The following is a 24,246-nucleotide window of genomic DNA, read 5'->3' as shown; positions in this document are numbered from 1 at the left end:
GTACGCTGAACCTCAGAGTGCTAACGCACAAATCGGCACACCCTACCCCATAGCACTCAACGCTCACGCAGGGAATAGCCTCTTTGAGGTCTGCTGCCTCCTGCCAGCATGAAGTGGAGGTCACTCTGCACATAAAAGCAAGTGCCTCTACCTCCTCCTCAGAAAAAATGGCATGGGGCTGCACCGCTTGTCAGGGCCTATGACTGCCACCTCTCCCTTTCTCGCCCTGCTCTGTCATGACAATGAACAATAAAAAAAGAAAAGAAATAGGAAAAGGACAAAAACATAAAATACACAAAGACATACATTGACACAATATAGGAAAATGAGGAGTGGATGAGTCGGATAGGGGAGGAATGAAAAAATTAAGGGTGGATAAAAAAACAAGTACCAGTACCATGCACAGAACAGAAGAAATCAAAATGGCCACACACATGCAAATCTCATGGTGCCTTTTGCACACAATTTCCAGCCAGAGAACACACATTACAATCCTAAACGTCAAAAAACATAGCACAAACGGTCGGAATTATAGGGAATCTCAAATTTTTAGTCCTCACTGCGGAATTCCTTGCAGCAGACCTCATCAAGCTCCAGCCAGGCCTTATATTAAGCCAACTTCAGGCTGGTTTGAGACCTAAACTAAGCACAAACAGATCAGGCCTTTCTTTTACAACTGAATAGGTAGAAGGTAGTGAACATGGGAAGAGGCAGCTTGTGCGTGGCTTTTATGGACCTGCTGGCATCATTTGGTAAGGCTCCATAGGAAAAACTATGGAAAGCTCTTACAGATCTGGGTGCTCCATCTGACGTATAAAGCACTGTCAGACACCTATACTCATAAAACTATGCTTGGGTCCACAGTGGCCCCATTGGTGAACTCACTGGGAAAACAGAAATCAAAGAGAGTTCACCAGGGATGTGTGTTAGCACCAACATTATTTCCATTTATTAATGTCTATCTTAAATTATTGTCTAATTGTGCAAATGGTTCACCCACACTGGCAGGCCAAAAAATCCCAGCACTACTCTTTGCCGACAACACTTTACTGATATCTAAAACACAGAAAGGTCTTCAGATACTGATTGAGAAGTTTGATCTATTTTTCAGAAAAAAACAGCTTAGAGTTAAAGGCCCAAGAGACCACATTAATGCCTTTTAACTCTAGGATGTCATACAGGTGTAGGATAAGCTTGGGATTTAATGTTCTGGTAAGAGTCAAGGATTTTAACTCCCTGGGTATTAGGTTGTCGGGGTCTGACAGATGGGGTGAACAGCTGAAAAGAGCAAGCTTTTGCTAAAATATAGATGGTGTTCTATAACTAATTTTTTAGGGCTTTCTAAGCTATCCAATTTCCCCTGCATTAAAAGTTTACGGAACACAGGTAGTTAGTGCAGCAACCTATGGTGCAGAACTGTGGGGTTATAGTGATGTTGAAGATCTTGCACCCCCAGAGAATCATATTATAGGATGGCTGTTGAGGCACAGAGGACCCCTCTGTTGCCCCTGAGATTTAGGTTTGTAACCAATAAGCAAGCTCTCCAGCCTGAAACCCATTCTATATTGGGTCAGAGTATGTCTACTGAAGAATTAGCCCACTTTATAGAAGGACTGTGTGATGTTATCAGCAGATGGCAAGTGCTAAAAGTCCCTTGAATAAGGTATAGGAATGATTCTTATCCAACTTGTGGTTCGAACATTCTGGTCTAATTCAGCTCATATTCCTTCCAACAGGTCTCTTATAGTGAAGTAGAGCTTCTGGCGCCAAGTCTGTGCAAAAAGAGTGAACTCATACTTCGTGGGGAGTTATTCTGCATCTTTTTAAAAATATAAAGTATGCCTACAAATTTGAGGAATTTTTAGATTACTTGCAAACCCTGCTTTCCAGGATATTGTACATGTAACACAGGCTGGACACCCTTTGTCTTTAGATCTTTTATGGACAGTTGAACTGATACAAAAGTCAGACTATGGTATATGCCCATATGTAAAGAAAGGTATGAAAATGTCAACCATGTCCCTTTTTTTGTTCAGTGTACCACAGGAGTAACTAAAATGGATAAAGCCACTATGCTTAGCACTGGGGACTAGACACTACTGAAAAGCACTGAGGATCTGGGCTGGTGTCTGTTTTGGACACCAGCCCAATAGTGGTGTCTGTTGTGTTTAAATTCCTCAATGCAGCTTATAACAGAAGATTAAAACAACGTAGCACTCTTTGCACCTGTAATGACTTGTATGGGTCATTTTCTTTGATTGTTTCCGGCCTTTAAGAAACTAGCTTGTACCTAAATCCAAGGATTTGCTGTCTTAAAACCAAATGTGAATGCTTTATTGCAAAGTTTTATCTTTTTATGTCTCATGCATTGTCATGTTTTTAACTCATTTGTTATGTCTTGGCGATTAATTTGATTAATTTTAACTGACAAATCAATTAATAAGATACAGTAGAATATATCCTCTCTAGAATATCCGCTCTTGTCCATTTCCACTCTTCTAATCCCAAGTGGTTTGCATGCTTCTTTAGCAGGCACGTCTCAGTTGGTCAAACTATGCCATGCCATCTCAGATCAAAAAACTCTCTTCTTCATTCCCCATGTATTCCCATAATTTCTATCTGAGTTCGATGTCTTTCGAGTCTCATTATTCAACAACATCAAACCGTACTGCATCGGGTGTTAGACTTGTTTTGACATGACCAAACCATAAATCAGAATCAGTGGACTTAATGAAGACCTTTCCAACTTACAACATAGACACCTCATCAGGTACTGACTTAGTTAATCAGTCAAGTTATATCTATGATTGCATTCTTGATTGCTGATTTAACTGTACCTTTGTTTTTTCATTAATGAGTCTATTTTAGTCTGTTTTCTGCATTCCTATTGTGGATGAGTACAATCCATTATTGTTTTTTCCACTTGTTTTGTGGACTTGGAGACACCACAGTTATGATGACCATGTTCGCTGATGTTAGATCATGAGGATGATTGACATTGGTGCCTAGGATGTTTGATAAAGGAATGCAGTATACTTGATTGTACTCTAAAATGTAAGTTGTGGAGGCGTGGCTAAGATGGCCACAGTGTAGGAGCCTTTCTTCGGAGCTCCGCCGCAGGCCCTGCAGAAACCAGCCTGAGCGCTCTCCCTCTCACCGTCGGCGGGTTTGTGTGGTGCCCACCGGCCCTGTGGTGGCCCCCTGAAGTCGGATCACAGCTTGGGATGGAGCCCTATCGGGCTGTGAACTGCTAGCGAGGCATCGCAGGCGCATGGGCCGCTGCGGCACCGGCTGGCTGAGGAAGAGGAAGAGTGCGAACTCCGGTGGGCAAGGGCCCGCGGTGTCGGACGGTCCTGGGGTGGGCCCCCCTGGACCAGAGACTGCCCTCGGAGCTTGGGGCTGCTGGGGGGGGGGCGCAGAACGAATCCTCTGGAGGTGCTGCATCGGAGAGGCCTACTGAGGATCAGATGCACAGCCGGGCTTGACGCGTGCCCTCGCGGCCTCCCCGGACGACGGACGGCCTGCCCCACATAGATTGCCTCAGAGGAGGCTGCGCAGACTTGACAGGGCCGGGGGGGGGTTCTGGACAGGACTGCTGGGACACAGACCCAGCGGTGCCTGGGGGACCCTGGACAGGGTACCTAGCAGAGAGAACACATAAGCAAAGGTGTACAGGAAGCGTAAGAGCTAGGGTTTTGGCAACTGGATCACGTCGCCGGCAAAATTAGCACCTGAACGAGGTGCGGCGGGGATGGCGTCCCAGAGACACCCAAGAAAGAGGGCTCCCTTAGAGATCTTTTTGCCAAGATCCCCGCAAAGAAGGTACTACCGGATGAACCCCCAGTGATGGAAGGAGACGCAACAAAGAGCCAGAAGGTGCAAGGGGACAGAGATGCACCCCTAACCAGGTCCTTCATGGAACATTTATTCGGGACCCTGTGCAGAGACTTAGCTACCTTGAACCAAGAAATAGCGGCAGAGGTCAAGGAAATGAAACGAGAGGTCGTTGAGCTGGGACAACGGATCGACACACTGGAGCAGGCCCAGGATGCCCGGGAAGAAGAGCTAGACTGCCATAGAAGGGAGCTTCTCACCCTACAGGGCAAGAACCAAGAAATGCAATATCAAATTGAGGACTTGGAGAATAGGTCACAGTGCTCCGACATCTGATTCAAAAAGGTTCCATCACAGGCCGTGACTGGCAAGCTGGAAGATTTTGTAGGGCGCCTCTTCTGCAATGTGGCACCGGACCTTAAAGATCAGACTGTGGTACTTGACAGAACACACAGAGCTGACCAGCCTGCTCGATTGCCGGGCCAAGCCCAAGACATATTGACCTGTCTACACAATTATAAGCAAATGGAAATCATAATGGCTGCGACCTGGGACCAACCGCTAATCGACTTTGAGGGCTTCCATGTTGGCTTGTTTCAGGATCTATCTGCGCTGGCGCTGGAACGGCGTAGAACTCTCTGACCCGTAACAGACTTTTTGAGAGAGAATAATATCAGATATAAATGGGGGCTATCCCTTCCGCCTCAAATTTGTTTGCCGGAATGAGACTTGCAGTGTCCGTACAGTGGAGGAGGCACAGGCCCTGGAGGGTATGCCGCCGCGCCTCGGAGAAACAGTGCCGCATCCCAAAGACCAAGAGCAACGATCACGCACTGATGGGACCCGCTCGAAGTTCCAGGCCAGACGAACCAAGCAGCATAAACCATCTACGGCGGACAGCAAAAAGGAGAGAGCAGCTTTGCTTAGGCGTCTACGCAGCCAAGATAGTGTCTCAGATGTGGATTCGGACCAATGAGGCCCGCGGACCCCGTGTGCCACCCCTCGCTGATGGAGAACTGCGGTCCTAATGACTGTTTAAGCAGTAGAGCACGGGCTGGTGAAGGTAAAGAGACATCAGCTTGAGATGGCTGAGTGGTGGGGCTCCGACCGCCTCCGGAGTTGTGATCGCTTTGTTACGGCATGAAGATCGGACTCACCCTTAGTTTATCTACTGTTTGTTTCCAGGCGGGGAAGGCTTCTTCAGTTTATATTTCACTGTTTGTTTCCCTTCTACCTCGTCCCTATTTCTGTTTGGGCTACACCTCATCCTATCTCCAGTCATGGGTATATGTACCAGGGACTTCGGGTGGCCTGGTGGGAGCTTCCTCCGATACGGTAGCAGTGGGCCTTCCCTTCTCTATGACTACAGTCCTTAGCCTAAACGTACGGGCCTCAATGCAGCAGTTAAGTGTCAGGCACTACTGATACAGCTTAGAGATGCACAGGCAGATCTGTACCTTCTGCAGGAAACTCACTTGGTAGGTGCAGACTGGAAAGGGTTGAGATCACTGTGGTTCGATAGACAATCCCACCCGTCAGGTCCTGGGAGGCAGGCGGGAGTGGCGACCCTGTTGGCTACCAGCTTCCCGGGTTGGGTCTTTGGGGTGCGGGCAGAGATTCCAGGGAGACTTCTTTCTCTCCACATCGATCTCCGGGGACACAGGCTGATGATAGCTAACATTTATGGTCCGAATGAAAAGCAGGAAAGTTTCCTTAGGGGCGCCCTGGGGAGGATCATGGCTACCCCGGATGAGGACATTGTGGTGGGGGGAGACTTTATCATAGTACTGGTCACCCTGCTTGACAGATCAGCCGATCGCTACGGCCAGATGGGGGCCTATTCTAGGGACTTCCGGGACTGGGTGAGGGAGGCCAGACTCACAGATATCTGACGCAGGCAACACCCGACGGAGAGGGCATACTCATTCTTCTCTGCAGCGCACCAGACATATGTACGCATTGACCTCTTCCTCACCTCACCGCGTGGTACCAGCCAGGTGTTAAAGACCATGATAGGAGTGGCATCTTTATCGGATCACACCCACTTCGACTGTTTGCCTTCCCCCCCGCACGTCCTGCTTACTAAATGTTGATGCCTCAATACGAAACTCTATAAGGACATACTAGCAGAAATTGAGGTTGCGATAACCCAATACTTAGAAGTAAATGATACCCTGAGGTTAGTGTTACCCCTTTATGGGAAACCTTGAAACAGCCATTAGGGGGCACTTCATAGGGATAGCAGCAAGATTTAATAAAGCACAGGGGACAAAATGACAACAACTAGAGATCGATATAAGGTTACTTGAAGCCACTCACAGCTGGTCTGGGTCATTGGCGACGTGGAGGCAGATTACCACTTTCCGTAAGCAACTGCGAGCCTTGAATAGCAGCACGCGGAGTACACTCTGCTGAGGACCAAACAGAAATACTATATGGGGGGCGATCAGGCGGGAAGCCTATTGGCCCATCGGCTTTGGACGCAGGCAGCAGGACACCGCGTAGTGGAGCTCCAGCTGACTGATTGCACGCAGACCTGTGGGGAGGAGCAAATCGTTGCCCAATTTGAACCTCCATCCCCCTGGTCCGAATCTCCTCGGTTGCCAGTTTTACGCTGGACGGAGACATCACTATAGTAGAGGTCCTCGCAACTATACAGAGTCTGCCAACGGGTAAGGCTCCTGGCACCGATGGCTTTGGCACGGAGTATTATAAAGCCTTTGGTCCCCTACTGGCATCGGTGCAGACACTATTATATAATGAGTTGGGGCGGCTGCTTCCCTTCCTCCCTCGATGCAACTAGTAGTGGTGACAGTTATACCTAAGCCGGGGAAGGACCCGTGCCTCTGTTCCTCATATCGCTCCATCACGTTATTGAATGTGGACACCAAGATCTTTACAGGAATCCTCGCCCACAGACTGAAACAATATATGGAGGGCCTGATCGACCCAGACCAAACCGGGTTTATTCCCGAACGCTCCTGTAGCTGTAACAGTAAAAGATTATACCACCTCCTCGACAAAGTGCAACAAGCTCAAATTCCGGCCCTCCTTCTCTCTATCGATGCGGAAAAGGCCTTTAACAGGTTCCACTGGCATTACCTCCACGAGGTTCTGTGTTACACTGGCCTGGGCACTAGATTCCATGACTGGGTACACTGTTCTTATGACAAGCCCATGGGTATGGTGTCTGTGAATGGTAGATTGTCTCCACAGTTCCCCATCTCCAGAGGCACGAGGCAGGGTTGCCCCCTCTCGCCCCTACTATTTGTCCTATATATTGAGCCTTTTTCTGAACTTATACGCAATAATCCTGACATAACTGGTCTTCCAATGGGTGGCAGGTCACCTAAAATGGCGCTTTATGCAAATGATGTGCTACTTCAGCTCTCCCGACCTCAGTCTTCCCTGGTGGTAATCCTGGCAGAATTGGCATCATTTGGTGCAGTATCGAGCTTCAAAACTAATCTTTCCAAATCATCAGTCCTAAATTTGACCATCCCAGAGGCGGAGAGGTGCACCCTGGAGGTGGGGCTCCCCTTCTCCTGGGCGGCACAAGACATTACATATTTGGGTTTGGAAATACACTTCACGCCTGAGGCCACAGTAGCAGGTAACTATGCGAGGGCCTTGGATTCTGCCCGTGCGGAGGTGTCAAAGTGGAGGGAGTACGGTCTCTCTTGGCTGGGCCGTATAGCGGCGATCAAGATGACTCCTTTGCCTAGAATACACTATCTTATGCAGACACTGCTACTGCAGCCGCCGCCCCATCTCCTAGACAAACTGCAGATGCTTATATGGGAGTTTATTTGGAACGGGAAGAGGGCTAGAATGTCAAAAGGCCTGGCCTACCTGCCTCAGGCGGAGGGAGGTTTGGGCGTTCCCCACTTGCTTAGCTACTATTATGCCGCTCAACTGTGTTACATGGTGGAATGGGCCCGTCCACAGATGGAAAAGTACTGTTGCTTTATTGACCAAGCAATAGCCGGAATGCATATTTGGAAAGTGCCATTACTTCCTAAGAAACACCGTCCTCCCAGAGTGTATGTTTCCCAGTCCTGTGGGCCACACTGGGGGCATGGGACAGGGTGCAGGTGGCGAAGGGGTTGTCCATGCCCATTTCCCCTCAGACGCTGCTTATCGATAACCCCCACTTCCCTCTAGCAGAGGAGGAGCCAACATATAGTGAATAGCAAGACGCACAATGCAAAAGAATTGGTGACCTTTTTGATGAGAAGGGGGTGCTAACCTTCCCCAGACTACAGGCGGTGTATGTCCTTCCCGACAGTGCGTACTGGCAGGACTGCGCTGTCCATCATTAGGTGACCTCTACTGCAATACGCCCCCATGCGAGTAGGCTCCTGACCCGCTTTGAACAATGGCTTCTCACCAGGGACACGGACAAGCGACTTCTGTCCGATATTTATGCTTTCCTGGTTACCCCACCGCAGCTTCTTGGCACCTCGGCTAGACGCAGATGGGAAAGCGAATGTCAACATACCTTTACACACCGTGAGTGGAGCGATATCCTACACAGGGTGCGTGTGACGGCCCGCTCCACTAACACCAGAGGAATGTATCTGAAAATAGCCCACTATATGTATTACACACCTGTCAGGATGGCAATATGGGGACCACGTCGTGATGACCGATGCTGGCATGGATACGGGGAGAGGGTACCCTCACTCACTTGCTGTGGCATTGCCCAAGGGTGGCCCCCTTCTAGGGCCCGATCCTGTGGGCTGTAGATGATATCTATGACACTAGTATACCCCAGTATCCTAGCTATATTATGTTGGGCCTCCCTAACCCACTGACGTATCCACTTGGCTCCCCGAGGAGCCGGGCTATTACTCTGGTTTTGGGGCCGCGAAGCAGCTTTTGCTAGCCCGATGGGGCTTGGAATCCATCCCCACCCACACGGACTAGTTACATAAATTATGGGCACTCATGGGCATGGAGAGGTTGATGGCTGCCGCAACTGGAACACTTCCCCTTTTTGACAAAACCTAGGGACCAGCTCTTTGGTACTTGTCGGTAGAGTTTAGGGAAATGACCTGTCCCTCATACCTCCATATCCTACAATTGACAAGAGTGGAAGATGCTCAGGAATAGAGGAGGACTTGCCCCCGCCACACCTAATAGGCAGATACGTAGATCTAAGTGTAGTCCCATGGATTGACGATAGCATATCAGTGCATTAAGGTGTCCCCCCCAATATTACTCCCTTTCTTTCTCTTCCCCCCTCTTTTTCCTCCCCACTGGCCTTTGGATGTATGTGGGAGATGTTGTAATGTTTTACAAAACAATAACAGAGATTTTAAAGCAGAAAATGTAAGTTGTGCCCTTACAAAATCTCATCCTTGGATCACGTACATACATACAAATACATATATGCATACATACCTACATACATACAGAAAGAACAGGGACATCTCAACCATCACTTTTTATTACGATTGTAAAAGAGATTTGGTTTTCAAAATAGGAAACATGACTTTGGTATTAAAAATCTACAAAGCAGACTATGTACAAGGAAACAGTAAATGTTTTCAATTTCATGAGGGTGCATGTAAACTAAAATTCCTTTATTGCATTCAAAACTGGTCTTTGGATAATTGGTTGGAGTCAAAACTCCTCTTGCTGAACTGGATCGCCTTTTTCTCACAGATCCACTTGTGGGTGTCATTGCACTTTACTGAGTACATCTTCTTTTTGTTGTATGAAGCACAGCTAGAAACAGCCTCTCCAATGTTCGTAGGAATTCTGTTAGAGAAAAATAAATAGATGAACTGGAGATCACAGATTGCTTATTGCATAACAATCTTTGCTATTGCTGCTGCAATTCTATGTGTCCTGTATACATGCTACAGATAACCATTCAAACAAGTTTGGATTACAGTCAAAACAAATGTTACAATAGTTTAGAAATCCATTGAAATTGTGAACTCAAGGCTATAAGAATAATGGTATGGAAAATGGACTACTTTTGAGAGAGTTCTAGAGGAATAATGCAACTATGTTTGGTGACACCAAGGAAAGACAAATAGATAATCTAGCTAAAGAGAATGGTAAAGGGGTTTATTTGAAGCACTGTCAATCAATCGGCCTTATTCACCTCAATGCCATCTCTGATAGGAGCAGCATCCCAACAACCCCAAAATGCCATTCTTTGGACCTGATTCACAAAGGTAACTTACCTAAGTCAATTTACACTTTTGAGTGAGCTTACACATTTTTGGAATTCATGAACTGCACTTTGTGTACTAACTTAGACTTTTGTAGTAATTTACACTTTTATAGTATGACCAGAACTACACATGGCCCACTACTCGCACTGCAAAAACCTCTCATTAAAAATAATGAAGATAGGGAATTTAAATGAAAACCCAAAAGAAATAGGGGGTCATTACAACCCTGGCGGATGGTGGAGGACCGGCGGTAAGACCGCCAACAGACTGGCGGTCTTACCTTGGCGTATTATGACCATGGCGATTACCGCCATGGTCAACCGCCGGTTCTCCGTCCCGCCCGCCGGGCTGGAGACCTGGGTCTCCAGCCCGGCGGCCGTCAGTATACCAGTATACCAGGTACCAGGATTTCCAGCGGTTTGAAACGCCATGAAATCCATGGTGGTAAGCACTATCAGTGCCAGGGAATTCCTTCCCTGGCACTGATAGGGGTCTCCCCCAACCCCCACCCCCACCCCAACTCCCTCCCCCACACCCCCAACCACCCCTGCCACCCCCCAAAGGTGGCAGGGCCCCCCTCCCCACCCCGACCCCCAACATAACATTACTCACACACACCCGACACGCATGCAGGCACCACCAAAACACACACAGCCCGACATACATGCCTACATCCACACACACAGTCAGACATGCACACCCACATTCAAACATACATGCACACATCCATACAGACATACCCACAGCCATACACGCACTCATTCACATACACACAACACCCCCGCAAGCATACACGCACGTACACCCCCATTCACGCACACAACACACAACACCCGCCCACCCCCCTCCCCTAACGGACGATCGACTTACCTGGCCCGTCGATCCTCCAGGAGGGGACGGGAGCCATGGGGGCAGCTCCGCCGACACCACACCGCCAACAGAACACCGCCACGGCGAATAGCAGGACGTGATTCGCTGGGCGGTGTTCTGTTGGCATGGCTGTGGAGGTGGAGCAACCTCCACTTCCCCGCCGCCCGCAAGTATGGCTGTTGGCGGCTCTCCGTCGGAATAACGACGGAGAGCAGCCAACAGTCATAATACGCCGAGCGGCAAACAGCCTGCACAGGCGGTCTTCCACACGGCGGTCCCTCGGCGGTCTTGCAAAAAGACCGCTGAGGTCGTAATGACCCCCATAGTGTTTAATTAAATTATTTAAAATAGCTGCAAATGTACATAAATATAAAATAATGTTAGAAATATATCACAATAGTATGCATTATCTAAGTACAAATGCATGTAAATGACAACTTAATTTAAATGTAAACCCCTTATGTAACAATACATTTTATTTTGTGTAAATTAATGTAACAATAAATGTTATTGAACACTGTATGAAGTTGGCTCTGTATATACTATAAGGGTTCCCCTTAGAGGTAAGATAGTGGCAAAATTAGATAGTTCTAATGCTCTATTTTGTGGTAGTGTGGTCGAGCAGTAGGCTTATCAGAGGGTAGTGTTAAGCATTTGTTGTACACACACAGGCAATAAATGAGGAACACACACTCAAAGACTTACTCCAGGCCAATAGGTTTTTGCATTGAAAAATATATTTTCTTAGTTCATTTTAAGAACCACAAGTTCAAGATTTGCAGTAAACACTTTAAATGCAGGGTATTTCACTTAGATACTTTAGAAACTTTGAATAAAAGCAATATCATTTACAGTCTTTGTAAAAATGGCAATAAGCTGTTTTTCAAAGTCAACACTGCAAAATCTGTGGGAGGTAAGTAAAGGTTAGATTAGGAGGTAAGTAAAACACTTACAAGTCTCAGTTCTTGGGCGTAGGCAGCCCACTGTTGGGGGTTCAAGGCAACCCCAAAGTTCCCACACCAGCAGCTCAGGGCCGGTCAGGTGCAGAGGTCGAAGAGGTGCCCAAAACACATAGGCGCCTATGGAGAACAGGGGTGCTCCGGTTCCAGTCTGCCAGCAGGTAAGTACATGCGTAATCGGGGGGCAGACCAGGGGGGTTTTGTAGAGTATTGGGGGGGACACAAGTAGGCATATAAAACACACCCTAAGCGGCACAGGGGCGGCCGGGTGCAGTGTGCAAAGCAGGCGTCGTGTTTCAGATAGGAAACAATGGAGGGACCCGGGGGTCACTCTAGCGGTGCAGGCAGGCACAGGGGGGGCTTATCGGGACAACCACCACCTGGGAAAGGCAGAGGGTTGCCTCGGGGTCACTCCTGCACTGAGGTTAGGTTCTTTCAGGTCCTGGGGGTTAAGGGTGCAGTGTTGGTTCCAGGCGTCGGGTCCCTTTTTACAGTCAGTTGTGGTCAGGGGGAGCCTCTGGATTCTCTCTGCAGGCGTCGCTGTGGGGGGTTCAGGGGGGTCATCTCTGGTTACTCACGGGCTCACAGTCACCTGTGAGTCCTCCCTGAGGTGCTAGTTCTCTGAATCTCGAGCCAGGGGCGTCGGATGCAGAGTAAGAAGTCTCACGCTTACGGCAGGAAACGTGCAGTCTTTGGAAGTTGCTTCTTTGTTGCAAAGGAGTAGCTGGTTTTGAGCAAGGCCGCTGCTCACTGGAGTTTCTTGGTCCTTTAGTCCAGGGCAGTCCTCTGAGGCTTCAGAGGTCACTGGTCCCTGTCAGATGCGTCGCTGTTTCAGGTTTTCCAAGTTGGAGACAGGCCAGTAGGGCTGGGGTCAAAGCAGTTGTCGTCTTCTTTCCTTCTCTGCAGGCTTGTAGGTCAGCAGTTCTTCTTGTTTCTTCAGGTTGCAGGAATCTGATTTCCTGGGATGTGGGGTGCCCCTAAATACTGAATTTAGGGGGGTGTTTAGGTCTGGGAGGGTAGTAGCCAATGGCTACTGTCCTTGAGGGTGGCTACACCCTCTTTGTGCCTCCTCCCTGTGGGGAGGGGGGCACATCCCTAATCCTATTGAGGGAATCCTCCAAACTCAAGATGGAGGATTTCTAAAGGCAGGGGTCACCTCAGCTCAGGACACCTTAGGGGCTGTCCTGACTGGTGGGTGACTCCTTGTTGTTCTCATTATCTCCTCCAGCCTTGCCGGCAAAAGTGGGGGCAGTGGCCCGAGGGGAGGGCATCTCCACTAGCTGAGATGCCCTTGGGCGCTGTAACAAAAGGGGGAAGCCTTTGAGGCTCACCGCCAGGTGTTACAGTTCCTGCAGGGGGAGGTGAGAAGCACCTTCACCCAGTACAGGCTTTGTTCCTGGCCAGAGAGTGACAAAGGCACTCTCCCCATGTGGCCAGCAACATGTCTGGTGTGTGGCAGGCTGGCAGAAACTGGTCAGCCATACAATAGATTGGTTTTCAGGGGGCATCTCTAAGAGGCCCTCTGGGTGTATGTTACAATAAATTGCATACTGGCATCAGTGTGCATTTATTGTGCTGAGAAGTTTAATACCACATTTCCCAGATTTCAGTGCAGCCATTATGGAACTGTGGAGTTCAAGTTTGACAAAATCCCAGACCCTATTCTCTTGTGGCTACCCTGCACTTACAATGTCTAAGGTTTTGCTTAGACACTATGGGGCATAGTGCTCATGCACATATGCCCTCACCTGTGGTATATTGCACCCTGCCTTTGGGCTGTAAGGCCTGCTAGAGGGGTGACATACCTATGCCACAGGCAGTGTGAGGTTGGCATGGAACTCTGAGGGGAGTGCCATGTCAACTTAGGTGGTCATTCTGACCCTGGCGGTCTTTGACCGCCAGGGCGGAGGACCGCGGGAGCACCGCCGACAGGCCGGCGGTGCTCCAATGGGGATTCCGACCGCGGCGGTAAAGCCGCGGTCGGACCGGCACCACTGGCGGGGTCCCGCCAGTGTACCGCGGCCCCATTGAATCCTCCGCGGCGGCGCAGCTTGCTGCACCGCCGCGGGGATTCCGACCCCCCCCTACCGCCATCCAGATCCCGGCGGTCGGACCGCCGAGATCCGGATGGCGGTAGGGGGGGTCGCGGGGCCCCTGGGGGCCCCTGCAGTGCCCATGCCACTGGCATGGGCATTGCAGGGGCCCCCGTAAGAGGGCCCCTACATGTATTTCACTGTCTGCTGCGCAGACAGTGAAATACGCAACGGGTGCAACTGCACCCGTCGCACAGCTTCCACTCCGCCGGCTCGATTCCGAGCCGGCTTCATCGTGGAAGCCTCTTTCCCGCTGGGCTGGCTGGCGGTCTGAAGGCGACCGCCCGCCAGCCCAGCGGGAAAGTCAGAATTACCGCCGCGGTCTTTCGACCGCGGAACGGTAACTTGACGGCGGGACTTTGGCGGGCGGCCTCCGCCGCCCGCCAAGGTCAGAATGAGGGCCTTAGTCTTTTTTCTCCCCACCAGAACACACAAGCTGTGAGGCAGTATGCATGTGCTGAGTGAGGGGTTCCCAGGGTGGCATAAGACATGCTGCAGCCCACAGATACCTTCCCTGGCATCAGGGCCCTTGGTACTAGGGGTACCAGTTACAAGGGACTTACCTGAGTGCCAGGGTTGTACCAATAGTGGAGACAAAGGTACAGTTCAGGGAAAGAATACTGGTGCTGGGTCCTGGTTAGCAGGGTCCCAGCACACTTTCAATCAAAACTTAGCATCAGCAAAGGCAAAATGTTAGGGAATAACAATGCCAAGGAGGCATTTCCTTACAAACACCAACATTCATTGTCCCGGTATCATTATAAATATTATTAGCATTAGGATTTATTCGGTATGAACCACAATCTTTCACTCATTTTAAACACTCATGGATAATCAGTGTGTGCAGCCAACCTAACACTATAGTTCAAGTAATGGTTAAAAAATTCAACATGTCCATTTCATTGTGGGTCTTATAACACTGATGTAATGCTGCTGATGAGCATTGTTTTGAGGAAAGGAATCAAAGTTATCATATTCGCCGAAACAACTGTACATTGTTGTCAGTCATCAAATTCTCTGAGAATCCTTCCTTACTGAATATATCCAATAAGGTGTTTGTAGCAGAAATCCTGCTGAATCCTTCTTACTGAAAACAACTAACAAGAACCATATAACAGAATTTGCCAGATGTCAAATTTGTGGTATTCTCTAAAAATTTTGTATTAGAGGGAAATATCTTAAAGGTCCCATAATGTCCAGAGACACTTCCTGGTATCCATTTTTGAGCCTTAAAACAGGGTTCCTTATTAGACAGTTTGAGGATGCACGTTTATCACTGGTGGCACACTGCACATTGTGTGACCCATGAATCTGTCTCCAAGTCCACTGTTGGCCACCACAAGTGTGTTCTTTGTAAATGTATTAACAATGACATTGCCATATGGCCATGTTGCCTGCTGTTCAAAATAATAGGTCTCATGCGTTCTGGGGAAGGCACTTGTCACCTCTGAACACAAGATTTCGCACACTACTTTCCCATTTTTTCCTATTTTGAGTTTCTAGAAAGAGATCTAAATCCAGACACGCTTTTTTGTGTTGCCATTCCAAAATCTCTAGATGGCACTTATTCTCATCTCTTTGTGCATTATGTATTGATACTTGCAATGTTGCCATTAAGGCTTCAATACTGCGTAACTTCTCTTTTTCTTGTCGGCGCTATCGGCCGGCAAACTGATCAATCTACCCCTAATATTCGCCTTATATACATCCCATTCTATCTGTAAGCTAGCTGATCCACTATTTAGCACAAAATATTCTCTTGCATCCTTTCTTAATGCTTCAACTATTAGATCATCTAACAGTAGTGTGCGATTTATTGAGCACCTAAACGTAGAAACTTGTGTCATAAAAGAAAGATACAATTTCACGGCTGAATGATCCGAGAGGTGTGCTGGAGCATGACCTATATACCTAACATTTCCAGCTCGACTATTATGTAATAAGAACAAATCTATTCTAGACTTATGACCATACTTCTTATTATAGAATGTGAATTTGGCCCCTTCACCCCCTTTCAGATGCCAAACGTCCACAAGACCCAAATCTACCATAGCCTGCTTCACCTGTAGCCGACTTCTAGGGGAATTAACCATCGCACGAGGGGTAGATTTATCCACACCCAGATTCAACAATATATTAAAATCACCCCCTAACACAACTGGATACTGAGCTAGCAATAAAAGATTATACAATTCTTGAAATGGTGTCGGGTCATCAACATTGGGACCATAGTACCCTGCAATTGTAAGCCAAAATCCGTAAAGGTACACTTCCACCACCACCCATCCACCCGTTGGATCTACATGCACATTGACCACCTTTATCCCCATAGCTTTTTTCCATTTAAAAAGAATTGCAACCCCTTTAACTGTACAAAATTGATTGATGGTTATGCCACAGGAGACCCACTGCATATTCTTAAGCAAATTATCCCATTCTTATCGCAATAGATGTGTCTCCTGTAGAATAATCACCTCCTCTTCAGCCTGTCTGAGAAACTCCAAGATCTTCCTTCTTCTGCGCTCAACCCTTAATCCATTAACATTCCAGGAAATAATTTTTAACAATAAACTCTCCTGCTTACCCATCTCCACAGAAAGCCTCTTGATCCCTTCCCCTACCCCATCTTAACAGACAAATTCTGAGGACATTCCTATTTTTATATTTTTGTACCCACATGCTCCCAAACCTAGTGCAAAAAACACCCCATACCAAATAAAACGCCCCTCCCCCCCACATTACCCCCCCATGGGAAACCTCCCTTCTTCCAGAGGGATAACAAAACAGTTACCCCCATTGAGTGCTTCATTGGACAGATTATGTCCTATTGTATTATTGTGACACCTTCATCTGATCTATTAGGGACCTAACCTCCTCAGGATCTCTAATATTATACATTTTATTCCTCCACATAATCCGTAAGGCCGCTGGGAATCTCAACGTAACTGTTGCACCTAAAGACCGGAGCTCTTGCATAAAGTTAACCAATTCTCACTGTCTATCCAAAGTCGCTCTGGAGACATCCGATCGTATACGAAAAAAACTATCTTCTTTAGGAAACTTTCCGACTTTCAAAGCCTCAGACAAGATTTTCTCCTTTATTGAGTAAGTGGCAAAGTTTATTAAGATTTTTCTGAGGGTTTTCCTTCCAGTTTTCTTCTTAAACAGATCTCTGTGAATTCTTTGAATATCTTCCTGCAATTGGAAATGAGCTAAACTCGGAATATAGCATCATTAATCAGCGAAATCATATAACCTCTAAGATCTTTAACCTCCAGCCCCTCCGGGACCCCCAACACCCTGATATCATTCCTTCTCATATTATTCTCCAAAAATTCCAATTTGTCTTGTAGGCTCTTCTCTCCAAGTTTCAGCTGTGAAATATCCTGAGTGTTAGCTAACACTCGGCTATCCTGTTCCTCTACGGCCTCTTCCAATCTACCGATCCTGTCTGTTAACTGATTAATCTTGCTCTCCAGAACCACACAGGCTTCTCGGATTTTAGTTTGATTATTCTCGGAAATCTCGAACTTCTCCCGGATCTCCTTTGTTAAAGAAACCAAGAGATCATGTACTGCCAAATTGTGAGGTTCAGAGAGAGCTGAAGTGCTAGGTTCCAGTACGTGTAAAACTGGTAGGGGGGAAGGGACCTCCATTGGCCCTAAGGAGTCTTCCATTATTTGAGATAGGTGATTATTGTGACTTTCTAAAGAATCTTGAGCTGCCATCTCAGGATCCCCCAGGGACGGTTGAGTATCAGCTGTTACATGCAAAGGCAAGGCATGGGAAAGTAGTCAGTATGCATACTATGAGTACGGTGAAGGTTGTAGCAAGCTTTTACGATGGAAAATCAAGTCAGATTGTTCAAAGAAACATATTTCATCTATAAGATCAGAGGCCACATGGCAGGTCTGTATTGAGACAACAGAAATAGAAGCGGCTTTCGTCTCCTTTTTTCAAACCCTTTACACAGATGAGCTCAGGAATTCAGAGGAGCAGGTTAGAGAACGTTTGACGGGTATCCATCTGCCTGTGTTGGAGAATTCGGCACGGCAGTTTTTAGGAAGAGAGATAAGTGAGGAGGAACTAATTGAAGTTATAAAGGCATTGAAGAAAGGAAAGGCGTCTGGCCCTGATCATCTCCCGAACGAGTTATACTTGGTATTGAGGGAGGAATTAATTTCAATTTTATTGGAATTGTTTAATTATATGCTTCTAGAAGGGGCGCACACACCTAAATCATGGGCGGAAGCTACAATCTGTTTGGTGTTGAAACCACGTAAGAACCCAACACAGTGTTCATCGTCTCGACCTATTTCTTTACTTAATTCCGACTATAAGATTTACACAGGGTTGTTATCTAAAAGGTTGGGGAAAGTTATTCCCAGTTTGGTACATCTGGATCAAAAAGGATTTATTAAAGGTAGACAGCTCCAGGAATTAGTTCACGATTTGTTGGCGGCAGTGGATTTCACCCTGCAAGAGGAGGCTCCTTTGGCGGTAATAACTTTTGATGTGGCTAAGGCATTCGACCAAGTGAATTGGTTATTCTTGCAGGTCGCAATGGAATTATATGCATTAGGGAATTCCTTTATTAGAGCGGATAAAGAGTTGTATAGATTCCAGACAGCAAGAATTTTGATCAATGATATGTTGTCTCATGAAGTCCGGATCGGACGAGGAACACGTCAAGGCTGCCCTTTGTCCCCTTTGCTTTTTGATCTCTATATTGAGCCTCTTGCAATATCGTTAACAGATAATAGGAATATTCTCTCCTTTCAGAGCAGCGGGTGGGAAAAGAACGTTGCGTTGTACGCAGATGACCTGATGATTTATACCAGTGATTTGTTTTTTTTCGCTTCCCACCATTAATTTGCTGATGGAACAATTTGGTAGAATGTCGGGCTAAAGTGTAAATGTTGAAAAAACAGAGATCATGTGTTGGAATATTGCTATTGAATCTCCATTAGTTAAACAAGAGATTAGATACTTAGGCGTTCAGATCACGAGTGATCTCTGTGATGTAGCAAGGGTTAATTTTGATAGAGTTCATTTTGAAAGTAAGAAACTCCTTAAGGCATGGGCGGCTCTCCCTCTATCCCTAATAGGTAGAACTAATATCTTGAAGATGTGTATCTTACCAAAATTTACATTTTTATTTAACACCATCCCTTTGGAATTTAAGGCTTGCTGGTTTAAAAAACTACAGGGTGACCTATCTACGTATTTTGGGCATCTAAGAGAACAAGGATAGCATGGAAGAAGCTATGTAAGAAAAAGGAGTGGGGGGTATAGCTGCACCAGATTATTTGACTTTTCAATTAAAAAACATTAGGATTCTTTTTAATAAGAAGCTGGAGTACACTCCTCTCTGGAAAGCTCTGACGGCACACCTTGAGGAGGGGGCTGATCATTTTTTGTATAAATTTGGTCACCTGAAGTTTTTTAAGAAGGTTAGACTTAAGATTCCAAGATATGCTTGTAAGGTATGGTCACAGATTCAGAACATATTAGGGATAGCTTATTATTGTAGATTGGCTCCCATTTGGGATTCACCTGGAACTCCGATATGTCTTTTAGATAAGCTATCTGGTCCTTTGAAAGCTAATGGGGTGGTGCAGTGGGGACAGATCATAAAAGATTCCGAACTGGTATCCTGGCCCACATTTCTGGGGCGGGCAGGTAGGACAATTTCTAAGCTTAAGTATTATCAGTTATCTAGCTGGATTAAATCTCTTCGAGTAGGTGAAATTGGTTACTCCTTTTGGGAGGAGAAACTAAGCCAGAGATCTTTAAGTAAGGAAATTGCTTTATGGTATCAAGCTTTTTTGGATGCAGTGGAAGAGGATCCTCCTCTCCCGCTCTGGAAATGGGGGAAGGTTTTCCCAACCTTGGCCATTTTTTCTTTATGGCAAAACTCGTGTCTAAGACCTTGGTTCACTGTTAAACATGCGGCAATGAGGAAAAATCATCTGTTTACTTTGCACAGAGCATATTGGTCACTAGCAAGAATATCGCTTATCAGGAAAATCCGGAAAATTGTCCGCAATGAGGAGATTCTAATGCAGATGACCTTCATATGTTCTGGCAGTGTCCTAGGTTGAAGGATTTCTGGGAGGCTATTGGGAAAATCTTGAAGGAGATGTTTGGGGAAGTTTTGATATTAAGGTGGTCATTACAACCCTGGCGGTCGGTGATAAAGGGGCAGTAAGACCGCCAACAGGCCGGCAGTAAAAATGTTGCAATTACGACCGTGGCGGAAACCGCCAACAAAGACAGTCACTTTAACACTCCGACCCCCATGGCCGTACAAACAAACAGCACGGCGGTCACCGCCAACAGACAGGCGGGAGACAATGTACCGCCCACACTAATATGACGGCCAATCCGCCACCTTTTTGGGGCGGATTCACCGTGGATAATAAACACGACGGAAACAGGAATCCCGAATGGGAAACGCTCACCTCTACACACCCCACGAGGAACGAGGACGCCATGGACCTGGAACTCCAAATTCTCCCTGCGATAGCCTTCCTGCTCCTCTACCAGGAGCACGAACGCCGGCGGCGAAGACCACGGTGAGTACTGCACCTATGACACAGGGGAGGGGGGGGGCAAAAAATAGGGACACACACACGCAGCACCCCCACCCTCACCCACTACAACACACACACTAATGCATATCAATACATTACAGTTACACCCCCAAACCCGCCAGAAGAATGCAAAGACAATAGAAAATGAGTGTAACCATTGTAATATATTAAAAGCAAGTAGGCAGAAATATATATATACACCATGTACATAATACATACCAAGCATAATAGTCCAGGTAGTGCACTAAGAAAGTCCGTGGAACACTGGGACCACACGGTATGGGCGAGGCCCACACAAGATCCCCGACCATGATGGAGAGAACACTGCAGGGGCCTCAGAGAGCAACTAAACAGGCACCTCAGGGGGAGGGAAAGGGGAGCACCTCAGCCGCTTGAGTGCACGACGCCAAATCCATGAGGGGGCCACATGCCCACTGTTCCATCCTGGGGAGTGCAAAGCCACAGTCTCTCAAGTCTCTACAGTGGGTGGGTTACCCACTGCCATATCCTGGGGAGTGCAAAGCCACAGTCTCTCAAGTCTCTACAGTGGGTGGGTTGCCCACTGCCATATCCTGGGGAGTGCAAAGCCACAGTCTCACAAGTGGATGACAGTCTCCACTGGGTCTGGAGGGGGCATGGTGCCCAGAGCGCTTCATTCTGCCAAGGATTAGGGTAGTGGATGCTTTTCTCCACTGGTTCCGGAGGGGGATTGGTGCCCAGAGCGCTTCATCCTGCCAAGGATTGGGGTAGTGGATGCTTTTCTCCACTGGTTCTGGAGGGGGCTTGGTGCCCAGAGCGCTTCATCCTGCCAAGGATTGGGGTAGTGGATGCTTTTCTCCACTGGTTCTGGAGGGGTGCCCTGTTCAGCGGTGCTTGAGACGGCGGTGCCCTGTTCAGTGGTGCTTGAGACAGTGGTCTCCATTGCAGGGTCTCAGTGGCTGGCGGTCCTTCATGGCCCAGCTGGGCTCTTGCTGGCGGTCCTTCATGGCCCAGCAGGGCTTTTGCTGGCAGTCCTTCTTGGCCCAGCTGGGCTTTTGCTGGCGGTCCTTCATGGCCCAGCGGGGCTTTTGCTGGTGGTCCTTCATGGCCCAGCCGGGCTTTTGCTGGCGGTCCTTCATGACCCAGCCGGGCTTTTGCTGGCGATACTTAAAGGCCAAGTGGGGCTAGTGCTGGCGGGGGCCTCCTGGGCAGGTGGGCTGGTGCTGGCAGTGGCCTCCTGGGCAGCTGGGCTGGTGCTGACGGTGGCCTCCTGGGCAGCTGGCCTGGTGCTGGCAGTGGCATCCTGGGCAAGTGGGCTGGTGCTGGTGGTGGCCTCCTGGGCAGCTGGCCTGGTGCTGGCGGTGGCCTCCTGGGCAGGTGGGCTGGTGCTGGCGGCGGCCTCCTGGACAGCTGGGCTGGTGCTGGCGGTGGCCTCCTGGGCAGCTGGGATTGTGCTGGAGGTGGGCTCCTGGGCACTGGGGACGATTGCGGTCTTCTCCACCGTGCTGCTCTTCCCAGACTTGCCGAGTTTCTTGTGGCCCTTCCCCACCTTGGAAGGTGTCACAGCTGACTCCACACCCCCACCAGGACCCCTGGGAGCGGCTTTGGTGGCTGGAGCCTTCCCCCTCTCCCGCCGGGCACTGGCCAACTTCTGATGCTTCACAGGTGGGGGGCTGTCTGTGCTGTGGCTCCGTGCCACACTGGCTGCCCTGGTGGCCGGTGCACTCCAGATTCTGGTCCCTAAAGGCACCACTGGTCCCGGAGATGTTGTGGCTGAGGTGCTAGTTCAGGACCTATCAGACGGATGGGGTGGGGGAGGTGTGGGAAAGAGGTCAAGGTTGGACAGGAAAAGTTTTTTGGACACACTGGGACGGGTAGCTGGAGAGGGTTTGGGAGTGGAGGAAGAGGTGGTGGTTGTAGGAGGTGTACGGTTGGTGACTTTGGGTGAAGGTGCATGCGCTGGAGGCTGTCGTGAGGTGGATGGATGTTGGGTGTGTGTGTGCCTGTGTTTGTGTATCTTGGGAGAGGGCGTTACAGACACACTGGAAGAGGACACAGGGGACGTGTGAATGGTAGTGGGGGTGGTGACTGCACGTGAGCGGGGTGTGGTGGTGGGTGTGCTGGAGAGGGACGAAGTGGCTGTAGAGGTAGTGCATGCAGATGTGAGTGTTGGCGAGACTGGGAGGGAGGAGGGAGACGAGGAGGAGGGGGACACAGTGGAGGCAGTGGGTGTTGTTGTGTCTGTATGTGTGTGATGCTTGCGTGAGTGCCTATGGGATGTGTGGTGCTTATGTTTGCCTGAGCTTCCCTTGTGTGTTGTCGTGTGTGCATTTTGGTCTGTAAGTGTGCTTGGGATAGGCTGAGGTACAGGGGATTGGGTCTGGGTGGAGGAAGTTGGAGGGGGGAGGCTTGAGACGGGGACAATGGCTGCCATCAGTGCTGGGGCCAGAGTCTGAAAAGCTCGCTGAAGGGACGCCTGACCAGAATGAATGCCCTCCAGGAATGCATTGGTTTGTTGCAACTGCCTCTCTACACCCTGGATGGCATTCAAAATGGTAGACTGCCCAACAGTGAGGGACCTGAGGAGGTCAATGGCCTCCTCACTGAGGGCAAAAGGGGTGACTGGGGCAGAGCCTGAGGTGCCTGGGACGAAGGTGATGCCCACCCTTCTGGGTGAGTGGACACGGGGCAACGGCTGAGGGGATGCTGGGAGGGCGGTGCTGGTAGGAGGTGTGGCGGCTGTACCTGTAGATGCGGGGGGCACAGATGTTGCCGCCACCACAAGTGAGCTCCCATCAGAGGACGAGTCTGTGTCGCTTGTGTCAGCTCCTGTCCCCGCCGTGGAGCTCCCCTCGCCCTCCGTCCCACTGGTGAACTCTGAGTCCATAGTCTCACCCTAAAGGGCCATGTGGGAATCAGCTCCCTCGCGCTCCGGTGTCACTGCTCCTCTGCCTGATGATGCTAATGCACACAAGAACAGGGAGACCACAAAAAGGGGGGGAACAACAGAAGAAAGGCATGTTGAGTGCATCTATTACTGCTACCGTTGGCGGACACGACAGACACGGAAGCCCCCTGCACTACGCTGCGCTCTTGGGCTCCACTGTGCAATTCCTGGGAAATGGCCTACAAGGCTATGGACGACAAGGGCACACATAGATGACACAGGGGCATGACTTGGTGTACTTTGCACTCTACAGAGGTGGGGTGGGGTGCCACATGGCCTGCCTTACAGAGGGGCCTATCCTACGGAAATCGCCCTGGCCTAGGGAAACCCACAGCCCACCTCCCACACCCAGACACCTCCACTGCATGCAAAGTCACCAGAATGAGAGTAAACTCACCCCCTTGTGGCTGCTGTGATGTCCTCAAGCGCCCATCCAACTTCGGGTAGGCCACCGCCAGGATCCTGAACATCAGGGGGGTCATGGTGCGACGGGCACCCCTCCCACGTTGGGAGGCCATCCCCAGCTGAGCCTCCGCCGTCTTCTTGCTCCAGCGGCGAATGTCCTCCCATCTTTTCCGGCAGTGGGTGCTCTGTCTTCTGCAGACCCCCAGGGTCTGGACGTCCTTGGCGATGGCACGCCAAATATCTTTTTTCTGGTGGGTGCTGACCTACATGAAATGTACAGGGGAAAAAGAGAAGTTATTACCAGCTGCACCGTCAAAGTGATTGGCCCCCATCCCTACCCTTGCCATGTGGCACATGCATTCACCGTCTTTC

At 48.9% G+C, this 24,246-nt stretch overlaps 1 protein-coding gene across 3 annotated transcripts in view; it reads right to left on the bottom strand.

The window, feature by feature from the left end:
• Positions 1-9,305: 9,305 nt before the first annotated feature.
• LOC138247184 (killer cell lectin-like receptor subfamily G member 1) overlaps positions 9,306-24,246 on the bottom strand; it is a 163,752-nt gene continuing 148,811 nt past the window's right edge. For all 3 annotated transcript variants that reach the window (XM_069201928.1, XM_069201930.1, XM_069201929.1), the window contains one exon: positions 9,306-9,600. In XM_069201928.1, coding sequence (XP_069058029.1) covers positions 9,432-9,600 — 169 coding nt within the window. In that variant the 3' untranslated portion in view covers positions 9,306-9,431. The remainder of the gene's footprint in view (positions 9,601-24,246) is intronic.

This window comes from Pleurodeles waltl, chromosome 7, assembly GCF_031143425.1.
Source record: "Pleurodeles waltl isolate 20211129_DDA chromosome 7, aPleWal1.hap1.20221129, whole genome shotgun sequence".
Lineage (NCBI taxonomy): Eukaryota > Metazoa > Chordata > Amphibia > Caudata > Salamandridae > Pleurodeles > Pleurodeles waltl.
Note: the sequence above shows the minus strand (reverse complement) of the source record. Positions and strands in the feature narration are given on the sequence as shown.